We start from the raw sequence: 14,781 nt of genomic DNA, 5'->3' as shown, positions 1-14,781 counted from the left end.
TATTGCCGTGACCAATACAGCATCTTGATTGTTGTTCCGTCTTTTCATATGCGAAGAGAAACAAGGATTTTAGCAAGTCATTTATTATGCTGTACATTTGTAAATCCTAAATTGGAGATACACAGAGTAGCTACTTTTCCCCTTTATGCTTTTCTTCTCTCGTTGTTTTGGTTCTAACATAAAATGCAAACTTAAAATGTCTTTAGTTTTTAGGTTCTTTTCTTCTTCATATACTGAGGCACTTTATTTATGTGGCACTCTCTGAAACTTGTGTTCCCTGTATTCCCTAGTTCTACTTACCAATTCCTGTTACATTTAGGAATCACTTTGAAGTGGTATGGGGTAATTCAAACCCTTTAGTAGAATCATTGGCACTGAATTCCTATAATTAGTTTATAAGGGAAAACATTAAAAGGTGCTTAACATGTTGAGAGCATTCAAAATAGTTTTAAATACCTGTACATGTAAACATTATCTTCATGAAATACTGAAAACTATGAATCCAATGACTTGTAGTCATTGGTTAGTTAAATATTTATAAAATATTTTCAGCTAGTATATAAAGGCACTATTGTCTATGCCCATGATGATCTATAATATTTTAAAACAGTATTTTTGTCTATTTGTTCATTACCAGCCATGAAGATGTGACATCTTTTAAGTTGGCCTAAAACACAGAAATATAAGGGCTATTGTATTTATTTTTTTCCTATTTCTTCTTTGTTTTAGTTATTAGTTTTTTTTAAATACAATGTTCTTTCAGTTAGATCTGGAGAAGAAAGGCAGGTTTCCTAGGAAATCTCCTGATGCTGATTTCACTACTGTTTGTTTCTTGCCAGCACCACATCCAGTTATCATCAAGAGATAATACAATTTTTGCTTAAAAAGTCATTCTTTCTTTACAGACTAAATTTTAAAAAAATGACACAGAGGGCTATTGTAATTATATTAAAATACGTAATCTTTTGCATGTAGTCAAGGCAAAACATTGTGAATAGTATTGTAGGTTATTTAATGTTTAAATAGAATGTATTTATTGTGACTGTTCCTTGTGGTTTAAGATCACTACACCTAGCAGAAAGAAAATGTCTGAAGCATCAATGATTGTTCCCGATACAGACAGATACACTGTGCGAAGTCCAATACTCTTAATCAACACATGTAAGTATTATAGTGTCTTTCAAGATTTCAGCAAGTATTTTAATGGAGGAAATTTTAATTCAGGGAAATTCTAGATATAAAATTGATAAAAATTATGAATCACAGTATCTTCTAACTAGAAAAGGTATTGATTTAAACAATTTATAAAATATTAACATTCTGTGTTAGTAATTTATCATGAATTAAGCAGGAGGTATCCTAACATGATTAGAAATTGTGTTGGAGTTTTCAAGTTTCTTGGATTTAGTTCTTTACTGCCAGATTTGTACTTGACATGCAGCATTTCCAGGGAAAATTCAGAATCAATTTATTTTCCAACCCATGGAACCAAAATACCTTATCAGTTTGTTTAAAGGATTACATAAAAATCATTCATTCAACAAATAATGATGTGAAATAGTGGCACAGTTCCTGTTAATTCTAGTACTAGTTGCTTTGATGGCAACTTAATGATCTAATAGTCCAAAAAGCCTAGTTGCCCACTGGGTGACAGCCTTGTAAACAGCAGACTTCTCAAATTAGTAGTTTTCAATTTGAATAATTCTTTGAATCCTTCCTAATTTTTCTCCTCTTGTTAAATGGTGTAATGTCCATTTACTCATTTAACCCAGAAACCTAGAAACAGTCCTGAGAACCTCCATCTTCTTCCTCACCTGAAAGTACCTTTCTAACAACAGGGAAAACAGCTGTTGTCTTTGTCCTTTTAGCAACCCCTCGAAGAAGTAGGGCACCACTGCAAGCAATACATTCTGCTGAGAAGGCTGTTTCTAAAACGTCAGAAAGTGGAATGGATTATGCTGTGTCACTCAAATCTAGACAATCTGATGGAAGAAATAGAGGGAACAATAGAGCCAACGTAAGGATACTTAGTTTTAAAATAAAATTTAACAAGTTATTTTTGAAATCTGTACTGAGCTGCCTTCTTTTCCAAATAGAATCTTAATTTATTTAGAAAACAACATGTTTTTCTAAATACCAGTTGTCCTAGAAAAAGTCCTTCTGGCACATGAACTATTCTGCTTACATTAAAAGTATTTACTTCATTGTTCCTGAAACTTGTGGGGAAAGGGACTTTCTGTCACTCTTCATTATACAAAACTGTGTCTGCTGTAAGGAGACTAGTACAGAAATGTGAGATCACAGTGGGGTGTGTCCCACTCAAGCATCTCAAGGTCTAGCATGGATTTTACAGATTCATAAGACTCATAGCACAAGCATCCTCAGATACACACAGAGAATATGGTGAGAACCCACTGGAAAGGCCGAAGCCTACCCCAAAAGGTGAAAGCTAACTTAAATTAGTGTGCCCAGAAAGATAAATGGCATAAGAGTTGAATATATTGTAAAATGTAGTCAGAGTAATGGCTTACATTGTCCAGCTTATTTAATAAAGTCACTATTTTTCTTATTTTATGGCCTAGTCCTGGGTACTATACAATGACTAGTAGCACAGAGAGGACAGCTAAGGTAAGAAAACATCTAGATCTATGCAATGTAGTTTGCTGATAGTGACAGCAGATTAATTTTTTAATCTGTAGGATGAATCTGTGGCTATAGAAAGATTGAGTCAGGAAAAAATTCCCTGGGAACTGGTCAAAAATTTTAATTATTTAATATTTCATAAATTTCAGCTCTTAATATTTTCATAAGAATAGAGTATAAAACCAACAGCAACAGGAGACATGTTTCTGGAAATTCTAGAAATCATCTCTAAGATAAGAATAGAAAATTTGTAGAATCATCTGCCTCCTTGTCTGCTGTGAAAGTTATTTTCTTATGTTTTTTGTTTTAAATTTATTTATTTTATGTATATGAGTACTCTATCTGCATGCCAGAAAAAGGCATCAGAAAACATTATAAATTATTGTGAACCACCACGTGGTTGCTAGAAATTGAACTCAAGATCTCTGGAAGAGTAGCCAGTGCTCTTAATAGCTGAACCATCACTCCAGCCCTATTTTTCTGGTTTTAAGATAGGTAATGGTCTAACGATATGTGCATACCATTCATAAAATATGTATACCATCTAATTTTCATACTAAGGCAAACTTAATTTTCAAAGCATAACAGTCTTTGAAAAGTTGAGTTCATATAATACCTTAATTTATGTTTATATATGTATTTCCTCTGTTAATAGCATAACAAAACTACTACAGTACAAAACAAAGGACATGAGCACCATGAATCCCCAGACCAAAATTTCAGTAAGTACTTTTGGGGATTAATTTTAGTCACTGTGAGTGTACCTGCAAAAAAAAATGTGTGTGTGTGTGTGTGTGTGTGTGTGTGTGTGTGTGTGTGTGTGTGTGTCTGGTTACATATGTCTGTATGTAAGTGGGTAGGGGAGAAAGAGCAAGTGAGGCCTTTTTAGTCTTCTTTTTAGCCCCAGTGGATTTCATTAATTTGAAAATAACCAGCCTGTGATAACTGTGCTGGCACTGTAAAAAGAGATGTTGACGGGATGACTCTTTCAGATGACATAACCTTGCTGCTGGGAAGTTTGTGTCTGAGAAGGGGGAGGTATAAGGTCAGTGTTCTCATCCCCAAATGTCGGCTTGTACAGGATTAGATACTTACTTTAGTCTTCCAACTTCATGAAAAGGTGAAAATACAATGGTTTTCTTTTGTTTAGATGAAATTGAGGAAACTCTCTCTGATGCATATGCAGTGGAAAAAGTAGACAAGCCTGTGTGAGTATGACAGTGTCCATCTGACCACTTAGCCTTTGTTCATAGTGTTTTGGATGAACAAAATTGTAGTTAACAGATTTGAAAGAAAGGCTTTTATATTATCAGAATGCAATGTCAGGCATAGCATAATTATTATATGATACTTACCATGGAACAATGAGGAAGAGGCTTTCCTTTTTTCCTTCTATCTGAAGCAGCCATAAGAGGTTTAAAATACTAGAGTGTGGAGATTTTTTTAATTTAGTGTTTTTTAAATATTACATTATTTTATTTATTTACAATCCAAAAGTTGACCTCCTTTCTGGTCCCCTCTCCTCAAGTTCTTCACCTCATCCCTTCCCCATACTTCTGAGAGGGTTCTCCTCCACCCGCCATTGGCTCCCATCAGCATTCCTCTTCCATGGGGCATCAAGTTTCCTCTGGGTTAAGTGCATCCTCTCCCACTGAGGCCAGACAAGGCAGTCCTCTGCTGCATGTGTGCCTGGGGCCATGAACAGGGCCACATATGCTCCTTGGTTTATGGCTTAGTCTCTGGGTGCTCTGAGGGGTCCAGTTAGTTACACTATTGTTCTTCCTATGGGGTTGCCATCCCCTTCAGCTCCTTCAGTCCTTCCCCTAACTCTCCCATGTTGGTACCCGCCCTCAATCTAATGGTTGGCTGTAAGTATCTGCATTTGTTTTAGTCAGCTTCTGGTAGAGTCTCTCAGAAGACAGCTGTGCCAGGCTCCTGTCTGCACACACAACATAGCATCAGTAATAGTGTAAAGATTTGGTGTGCTTGCATGGGGTGGATCCAAAGTTGAGCCAGTCACTGGGTGGCCTTTATTTCAGTCTCTGCTTGGTTTTTGTCCCTGCATTCCCTTTAGACAAGAACAATTCTGGCCTTGTTTATCTACTGGAGGTGATCTCTTCGGGTTCTATCTCCCCTCTGTTGGGTATTTTGGCTAATGCCATCCCCATTGAGTCCTGGTACTATCTCACATCCCAGGTATCTGGGAGGTTGTGAGGTTCTCCTCCTCCCTAATCTCCTTTCATTCTCCTGGCCCTCTGGGCATCCCTCCAGTCTCATCCCATGCCTCATCCTGCCTGCCTGCCCTTCCTTTTCTCCTTCCCCCTTCCCTCTCCCACCCAGGTATCTCCCCCTCCCTTTGTCTCCCATGATTAATTTGTTTCCCTTCTAAATGGGATTGAAGCAGCCACACTTTGGGCTTCCTTCTCATTAAGTTTCCTATAGTCTGTGAGTTGTATCATGGGTATTCTGAACTTTTTGGCTAATATCTACTTATCAGTGAGTACACACTACGTGTGTCCTTTTGAGTATGAGTTACCTTACTTGGGCTGATATTTTATTTCCATCTATTTGCCTGCAAAACTCATGATGGCCCCATGTTTTTAATAGCTGAGTAGTATTCCATTGTGTAAATGAACCACATTTTCTGTATCCATTCCTCTGTTGAAGGGCATCTGAGTTCTTTCCAGCTTCTGACTATTATAAATAAGGCTGCTATGAATATAGTGACGCACACGTCCTTGTGGTATGGTAGAGCATCTTTTGAGTATATGCCTAGAAGTGGTATAGCTGGGTCTTCAGGTAGAGCTATTTCTAGTTTCCTGAGGAACTGCCAGATTGGTTTTCAGAGTGGTTGTGCCAGCTTGCAATCCCACCAACAATGGAGGAGTGTTCTTCTTTCTCCACATCCTCATCAGCATCTGCTGTCACACCTGAGTTTTAATCTTAGTCATTCTGACTGGTGTGAGGAATCTTAGGGTTGTCTTGTTTTGCATTTCCCTGATGACTAAGGATGTTGAACATCTCTTTAGGTACCTCTCAGCCAGTCAAGATTCTTCAGTTGAGAATTCTCTGTTTAGCTCTGTACCCCATTTTTAATTGGGTTATTTGGTTTTCTGGAGTCTAACTTCTTGAGTTTTTTTTTAATATATATTTTGGACATTAGCCCTCTACAGATATATCGTTAGTAAAAATCTTTTCCCAATCTCCTGGTTGCTGTTTTGTCCTATTGACAATGTCCTTTGCCTTACAGAAGCTTTTCAGTTTCATGAGGTCCCTTTTGTCAATTGTTGCGAAGCCTGAGCCATTGGTGTTCTATTCAGGAAATTTTTCCTTATCCCAGTATGTTGGAGACTCTTTCCCACTTTCTCTCCTATTAGAGTCAGTGTATCTGATTTTATGTGGAAGTCTTTGATCCACTTGGACTAGCATTGTACAAGGAAATAAATATGGGTCAATTTGCATTCTTCTGCATGCAAACCACTAGTTAGACCAGCACAATTGTTGAAGATGCTTTGTTTTTACCATTGTATGGGTTTGGCTAATTCACAATAAGATAGGATGTACAAAGATGTACTTAGGTATATGGCTGTGCAGTTAACAGTAATGGTATTTTTCTAGTATTTGTAATCTAATCATTTATATATTTTACATGCTGTATGACAGCTTTTTTACACTTGATTACTTAGCATGATCTCAAAAACATTTGAGTATTATGTAAAAGCATCATGTCTTAAAAAACTAATGCACTAATGCTTGATAATATACTGAGCAAATAAAATGTTTTCTAGATTACCTGGTGTTTTAGACATCTCGAAAAATAAAGCACATTCCAGATGGGCATGTTGGACACCTGTAACAACTATCAAACTCTGCAATAACCAGAGAACCTGTGCTTTACCAGGAGATACTTTTACCCAAGGTGAAAACAGTATTTCCAGTTAATACAGTAGTGTTTAGGGAAACAACACATTTATCCTAAGTACCTAACAAGTGATTTTGTTTACAGAAAAATTTAGAGGTTAGCAATATATTCATTGTAGAGGACTTTATCCTTCTTCCACTAGATACTGGTGTCAACAAAAAATGCACTAAACAAAAATCAGTATCTGATGATGATTCTGAAGAAACACAAAGGGTAAAATATAGTAAAGATGTCATCAAGTGTAACAAGTCAGAAGAAGCAGAAGTTTGTGAAAGAAACATTCAAGAACAAAATCATCCTAAATATTCACAAAAGAAAAATACTGCAAATGCAAAGAAGAATGATTGGCATATTGAATCTGAAACAACTTATAAATCAGTACTCCTAAATAAGACAACTGAAGAATCACTCATCTATAAGAAGACATGTGTATTGTCAAAAGATGTGAATACTACTATCTGTGATAAAAGCCCGTCTAGAAAAAGCATGAGGAGCCATACAAAGTCAAGGAAAGAACTGATGTCTGAACTTACTTCATGTGAGCTAGATGAAATACCAGTGGTGAGTGTTAGATGTATTGATTTCTTACTCAGAGGCTTGATTGATTGCTACAAACTTGACCCAGATAAATGTCTTGTTCTTTAGTTCAGTTCCTGAATGCTTCCTTAAGCTCCCAATTCACCTCCCTAACACAGCCTTGTGGGATAAGATTGGTATAGTCAGGTATGTCAGTGTATATGAACCACTCTGGTGTTTCATAATGCTTCTTTTCTGTAAGTGGTTATTGTGTGTTCTCTAAGACTGCCAACTGTCCTAGTTTGCCTTCTATCATGGTGATGTGCATGTGACGAAAATTAACTTGGGAAAGAAAGAGTTTGTTACAGATTACAGTCTATCATGAAGGGAAAGTCAAGGTTCATTCTCCATGGATCACTCAGCCTGCTTTCTTACACAGACCCAGGACCACCTGCCAGGGTTGGCAGCAACCACAGTAGACTAGGCCCCTTCATATCAGTCATTAATCAAGAAATCGCCCCTGCAGGCAATCCGATGGAGGCAACCCCATCAAGATTCTTTCTTACCTGTTGACTATATTCTCTTTTAAGATGATTATGAATAACCAGCACAAATGGTAAACAAAATAAGTGTGTTGGTAGTGGAGGGGTGTTGGTGTGGGTGCTAGCGGTGGCTTCCTTTTCATGTTAAAGAAAGGCTAAGACTGTTTTACAGGACTTGCATGTGATAGTCATCCTTTTTGTTTTTTCTTGCAGCGCAGAAACCTGACTGAGCATCTGTTAGGGTTTGTGTGTAGTGGAATGTCCCCAAATGCTGTGCGTTGAAAGCTTAGTCCCAGCTAGTGAATCCAGTCTTTGAGAGTTGATTAGCTTATGAGGACAGTAACTTCATCATTGGATTAGGTCACTGATGCATCCATACTGTATGGACTATTAGAAGGACTTGGTTGGAGGAAGCAGATCGCTGAAGGAACATTTTTGCAGAGTATGTTTTACTCTTGCCTTTTCCTTCTGTTTATCTTGCTTGCTTTGTAGTTGCTGTGAAGTAAAAGTAAACAAACTCTTCTGCCACATTGTAGCTGCTATGATTTTCAACCTAGCTTCATTACTAAAGTAACAAGACCAAGAAAGACTGTGGAGCACAATCTCTGAAACCATGAGGGAAAAAATAACTTTTATTGTTTTAAGTTCTCTTTAAGTATTTTTCATAATGTCAAAAACCCAACATAACAACCTTTTCTAAGTTGTTTCTTTAAATCAACTTATTATTTCCCTAATAGTGTTATTTTTCCTGTCCTTTCTGAGGTAGATCAGTCTGCTATAGTCATCAGTCTAATATTTGCTGGGGGCCAGCCCTGGTACTTTTTCTTTCCGTGTTCTCTTTAGAGTAAGCTCAGGGAGAAGAGCCTTGGCAGGGGTAAGATATTTAGTGTTGCTGTTTGATGATAACATTTTTATCTATCTTAAGTCTAAGTCACTCTGCTGTGGTAGCTGACCTGCCTGTCTGAGTTCCTCTGAGGCCAGAAGCTGCAATCTCTGGTGTTTAGTACCTCATAGTAAAACAGAGGGGAGTTAAGTAATATAGCCTTTGTTCTATCTCCACAGGAACTGTATAGCTCTAATTTCTAGCCTACTAGTTGAAGCTGCAGGTCAACAAAGGAATACACTGAAAAGTGATTTTGATCTTTATTTCTAAGTTCTCTCTAAAATGTTCTCTGCAAAAAGTTTTCTATGAAATTTCTCTAAGAAAGTTACACTAAAAGATTCTTCTCTCTAAAAAGCTCTTCATTTCTGCAAAAAGAGTTCTATCTGCTCTCTTTTCCTAATCTTTTCTTTCCTCCCGCTCTAATAAAACAATGCCCTTGCTCCAAATTACTCCCAATTCCTTTTCTCCTGATGCTTTTTCTCTCAATGCCTTTATTTCTAACTTCTTTTTGAGTTCAGCTCTGTCTCCTCTCTTTGTCCTCGGCACTTATACATCTTTCAAAATATATGACCACATGGTAAAAAGTTCATCACAAGTTTACAAATAACTTCAAATAAATCATAAATTGAATAAGACATTTACAGCATAGAATGTTTTACATGCATATTCACTAAGAATAACTATCTGTTAAACATTCTTTATCTGTCATTAGCTTAACAGGTACACACAAAGTTAAAAACCATAATTAACTTGTCATGGAAGTTTTGTATAGATAAACCCAGTCAATATTTTATCTTCTGTCCTAGCACCTGTAGTAATCCTCAGTTCCCCTTTTTTACGACTTTTGTGTAATTGTTTTACAACCTCTTGTAATGTGCTCTAAGTTGTAGATGCCTTCTTGCTATCTCAGAAGCAATTAACTCATGACACTTGAAAACTGGCAGAATTTTCAATGCAGTTTTGACATCAGCAAGGTCTTAGTAGCAGTCCTATTATAAAAGAGCTTAATAATTGCTAATATAATTTTAGGAATTCTTATAGGATCATCAAGAATTAAGAAATCATCTATTTGTCTGTATAGCATCACTACAAGACAGTACACCTGCAGAGATCTGCTCAAAAGGGTGGGTTAATGCCTAGTGATTGTTATATATGTTTAATAGTAAACAGAAAAGGAGGAATCTTTCCTAAATGAAATCTTCTTGGCCTTGCCTAGAGAAGCAAATCTGTCATTGTCTCAGGAAGATCACCTGCTAGTTTTAACCTTGATGGCTCCTAGAAGACATTGCCTTTTGTTTACTAGATCAGCACAAAATATCTCCTCTATAGCTTAACTCAAGGCTTTCCTGTTATTCTCGAAGATCTAAAGTTGTCATACATTGTTTTCAGAGAGGTTCTTTTGTCATGTTTTAACAAGCCAGTAACACTTGTGTCAAGAAGGTATAGTAATAACTTCCATTATTTATAAAGCACAGACTTCCAATGATTGCATACTACTTTTTGTTAGTTTTTCAAATCCCTATGCCTTACCCAAGAAAATATAAAATCAAGAGACCTTATATATTTAAGTGTTATTAGAATTTTTAAAACTAAATTATCTAAAATTCTAGTGGTGATAATTCTTAATATGTATAGTACTTTAGTTTTCAGGAATTTTCTAGACTCCATAAGTACTAATCAATAATAGTAAGGTTGTAAAGTACAAGATTAAAATACAAAAGGCCATCACTGTTACAGAAATCAGCAATTTTTAGTAGCAACCCCAAATAAAATTATTGTATAAATCTACACAAGAGAAAAACTGTACAACTCTGATAAAAGAAATCTAAAGAAATCCAAAAGCTATTCCACACACATGTTATAGAGTATTTCAGAGTTGAGACATTTTGATTTTATGGCTTTAATGTAATCCCAGCAACTTATTTTGTGTTAGAAATAAACTCAACCTCAAATGCTCATGATAGCCAATGGGCAACAGGGAGAACTGACAGTGCTATAAACTGACTATAAAGCTGTAGTCATCAAGACAGAATTGGAATGCCAACACAGGCAAATGCTCAATACCACAGAATCAAGATCCTCAGCAGACACAAGCAGTGAATAAAACCACTTCAACAGAGCATTAGTCTTTCCACGTGAGTCAGATCCAAGAGACATTGGGGAGTTTTATAAGTAAACATTAAGATTACCCATGAGATTTTAATTCTTTTCTTACCTATTATCGAGTTAGTTGGGTTTCCAGTATGCTTCTGAAAAGAAGTGATGAGAGGCAAAATACTTACTAGTCATCTTATTAAAGATCTAGTTTCTCACAGAGTAAGTGTGATGCTATTTGTAACTTCTTTGTAATTTTGAAGTTTAACAAAAATGATTGTAAAGTATGTTGCTTGCATGTTTGTATTTGATCACACACATACACTGTCCTTGGGGCCAGAAGAAGGCGTTAATAATCCTTGAACTAGAGTTATTATAGATAGCTGTGAGCTGCCATGTGCCTGCTCAGAACTGAACCCAGGTCCTCTGAAAAAGAACAGCTAGTGCTCAGAACTGCTGAGCCATCTTTCAGCTGCCATAGTTAATTTTAATGAATATTAGTCAGCTTTTCTATCTATGATCCAAATACTCAAAGAAAAGATTTGTTTTGTTTCATAGTTTGAAAGATTCAGTCTGTGACTCTTGGCAGGAAGAACGTGATGGAACAAAGCTGTTCACCTCCTTAGTGACAAAGAAGTAGAAAGGGATGGCAAGGAGGAAAAGGGGGCTTGAGGATAAGTTATACCTGTCAAAGGATTATCCCTAGATAATTTATTTTTTCCATAAAGGCATCTCCTACCTCTTAACCTCAACTGTGAATTTATCAGTAAACTAATTCATTGATGAGATTAACACTGTCATGAGCTAGTGACCTCTCTCAGAGCTACTAGTTAGAGTAAAGCCTTCAGCACATGAGCCTCGTAGGACATTCCATGGCACACTAGTATTTGCATGTTTTATCTATGTGTGGAAATCTGCTCTTTGCTGAGATTTTTCTTTTATTTTCATTTTATTAGTTGTGTATCTGTTGGTCTGTTGATGGTACTTTTCTCCCTTGAGCTCTCTGAGGGGAAAGATGACAGGCATTGAGTTTTAATGTTGATACAGCCTTGCATCCCAGGAGTAAGTTCTACTTCTTTCTGTTGTATAGTTTGCCTCATGTATTAGATTTGATTTGCTATCTGTTCATGAGAGCTAATAGGCATATTAGGAAGAATCTGATATAATTTCTCCATTAAATGAAGTCAGTAGTGACCCCACCCTGTGTGGTAAAAAAATAAATAAATAAAAAGAGTAACCTGGTAGTCACACTCTTGCCAGTTCCCTCTCCAGAGTGCCACTGGAACTAGTGCTAATTTATCTCAACAGCTCCACATTGCCCCCAAGTACTCTCTGACTCACTGACACAGTACCCTGTCAGGCCACCCCGCCCTCACTCACAGCTCTCTTGGCTGGTTTCTACCACTCCAGGCATACACATCTCAATTCCATGGTGGGCCCTGTGCATCCTGCCACTATACACTCTCTTGAACTCAATTAAGTCGCCACATGAAAGAATACATTACACAATATCCTCTGATCCATTTGCTACAATATTAGTTACCCATATCTATAACACAAAACCCTGTACCCACACACACATCCCTTAAGAATAGTTGTAACAATCTTTAATTGTGCAGAGAAGAATCTTAACATCTGCTTCCATGTTCTGTCAGCTGCTTTCTCCTTGCTCCTGCCTCCTCTCCCACTCTAAAACTTTTCTCCGTCCCATCCTTCCTTCTCATCCAATGACAGGCCTCATTCTATCCTGTAACTGCCTTCACTTGCATAATGACATCAACCTACACCACCTAGATCTGGGGCCTTTTGTTATGGAAAGTTAACCATTAATTGAATCAATAGATGTGGGTTTTTTTCAAATGGTCCATTTCTCTTTGCTTGCATTAAAAAAAAAAAAAACTATATCACTCAAGGAACTAGTGCATCTTATTTGTCACCGGAGTGGTGTACATAGTCATAAATTTTCCTCAATTATTTTTCTGCCATTCTTGTGATTGAGAGTGATGGGCTCTTCATTACTTGTTAGCAATTTTATATATAATTCTTTTAGATTTAGTTAACTTTGCTGGAAGGTTGCCCATTTTACTGATCTTTTCAAAGAACTGTCTTTTTTTCCCCTGAAGTGCTTTATTTTCATGTATAATAACTTTAAGAACTATGTACCAAAATATGTACAGCACTTACCAAAGCTCTGTATGTGGGTGGGATGGTTTGGAAAGCTGCATAGAGTTCAGACTTATTCGTCTTTAACTTCTCATATTTTTTGTAGGTTTCCATAGAAGCAGATTTCTTTAACTTTCTTTCAGCCTTTATTTTCCCTTGAAGTTTAACTGATAGTTTTAAAGTAACTTCTAATTGTTTCAGAGAGAAAATTCAAAAGGGAAAAGATTTACTGGTACAGCAGAATCCTTGATAAACCTAATTAATAAGAGGTATAACCCAAGTGATGACATGATATCAACAAGAAAACTGAAGGAACCTCGGGATGGCAGGTATAGTCAGAAGTTGAGATAGTATTTTTGACAGATACAAGTAAATTGGCTTGCACAGTATGAAGAAATGTCTTAGGGATAGATTTGAATAATATAACTTTCTACTAGAAAGTAATTACCAATTTTTATTACTAATATTAGTAGCAAATTATAAGAGATAGAGCATCCTAGAGTGTGATTATACTGTATAACATGTCAAAGTACGAAACAATGCAGTGTGGCCTTCAGAGAGAAATCTATAATATAGAAACAACTTAGAATTTTATTTATAGAACCCAGTAATGACTAAAGCTAAGTGTGCTGAAAATTTATTGCTTAATGAAATATGGAGTGTCAGTGAGCTGAAATAATTATATTAACTAGTATTTCTTGCTTGCAATATTTTTTAAAGATGATTCTTATTATATGAACCCATTTATAGGCTGTGAGATTGTTCATTCATGTTTAAATTCACTCTGGCCTTATGCAGTAAAAAAGTACTTTCCTGAATTAACTATGCCTTTTATAGTATTTAGAACTTCCTCCTATGTTATTGATGAAACTTAGATTTTAATTTATGATAGTCATAGTTGTTAGATTGAAAAACTATCAGACTAACGAGAGATATGGTTTTAAGTTTGTGTTGGTGCCCACTTTTAGCATAGTTAATTTAGTAATCCATAAATGTTTTAGTATTTATGGTAGTGTTTGAGAAAAATATTTTACTGATAACTGAGTCATTCCTTAAATATCGCCACTCTCTTTTTCTGTAGTGGGTTTTCAAAGAAACCTGAACTGCAGTTCAATAAGGTAGGTGCTGCTTAACTCACCAGTTTCCACAGCCAGACTCAGTATTTGATTGTAAGCACTAAAATAATAGTTAGAAAATGACATTGAGGTGGGGCTGGAAAGTTGGCTCAGAGTTTAAGAATACTGGATGCTCTTCCAGAGGACCTGTGTTCAATTCCCAGCACCCATATGGCATCTCACAGCCATCTGTAACCCCTGTTCCAGGGTATCTGACACCCTCACACAGACATACATGCAAGCAAAACAGCAATGGCATAAAATATGAATAAATATTTTTTATAAAAAGGGAATTGGATTTAAGGTTATAGAGTACTGCTAAATGGATTATAACAATAGACAAATTTAGTCACAAGTTACTTAAAACACTTCCTTAACTTTCTGTTTTCTAAAGTAAATGTTCTTTTTAAACTGGACCACATGTTATACTCCTATAATTCCCAGTTACTCAGAAAGTTAAGGCAGAAGGATTACAAGTTTAGGGACTGCCTAGGTAACTTTTAGTGAGGCCCAGTCTCAAAAGAAGACAACTAAGGATCTACCTCTGTGGCGTCTAGCACTTGGTCTACCATGTCTGCAGCACTAGATACAGTCCCATATCATGAAAATAGTTTCAAATAGGGACCTAGTATTTTCATGTAGAGGTCTATGATTTAGTCTGAATTCTGTCTATCACAATATCTTATCTGGTATTTGTTTTGTTTTGCTAGCTGGTCCCATCTAGCCTGACAAATCCTGGAATCTTTTTTTTTTTTTTTTTTCGGGCTGGGGACCGAACCCAGGGCCTTGCGCTTGCTAGGCAAGCGCTCTACCACTGAGCTAAATCCTAACCCCCCAAATCCTGGAATCTTGATTTTGTTAAAATATTTATTATTTGCCTAGGCTTAAAAACATAGATCTTCT

The 14,781-nt window shown here is 36.5% G+C and overlaps 1 protein-coding gene across 1 annotated transcript in view; it reads left to right on the top strand.

Annotated features, from left to right (window-relative positions):
* The window catches only part of Sycp2 (synaptonemal complex protein 2), a 56,874-nt gene that overhangs the window by 20,954 nt on the left and 21,139 nt on the right, over window positions 1-14,781 (top strand). Inside the window, exons 17-24 of the mRNA XM_032904911.1 lie at window positions 1,062-1,161; window positions 1,869-2,017; window positions 3,299-3,365; window positions 3,794-3,851; window positions 6,432-6,562; window positions 6,708-7,126; window positions 12,965-13,092; window positions 13,845-13,881. Of these exons, the coding sequence (XP_032760802.1) occupies window positions 1,062-1,161; window positions 1,869-2,017; window positions 3,299-3,365; window positions 3,794-3,851; window positions 6,432-6,562; window positions 6,708-7,126; window positions 12,965-13,092; window positions 13,845-13,881 (1,089 nt within the window). The remainder of the gene's footprint in view (window positions 1-1,061; window positions 1,162-1,868; window positions 2,018-3,298; window positions 3,366-3,793; window positions 3,852-6,431; window positions 6,563-6,707; window positions 7,127-12,964; window positions 13,093-13,844; window positions 13,882-14,781) is intronic.

This window comes from Rattus rattus, chromosome 5 (genome assembly GCF_011064425.1).
Source record: "Rattus rattus isolate New Zealand chromosome 5, Rrattus_CSIRO_v1, whole genome shotgun sequence".
Taxonomy (NCBI): Eukaryota; Metazoa; Chordata; class Mammalia; order Rodentia; family Muridae; genus Rattus; species Rattus rattus.
This window is presented reverse-complemented; position numbering and strand designations above follow the sequence as displayed.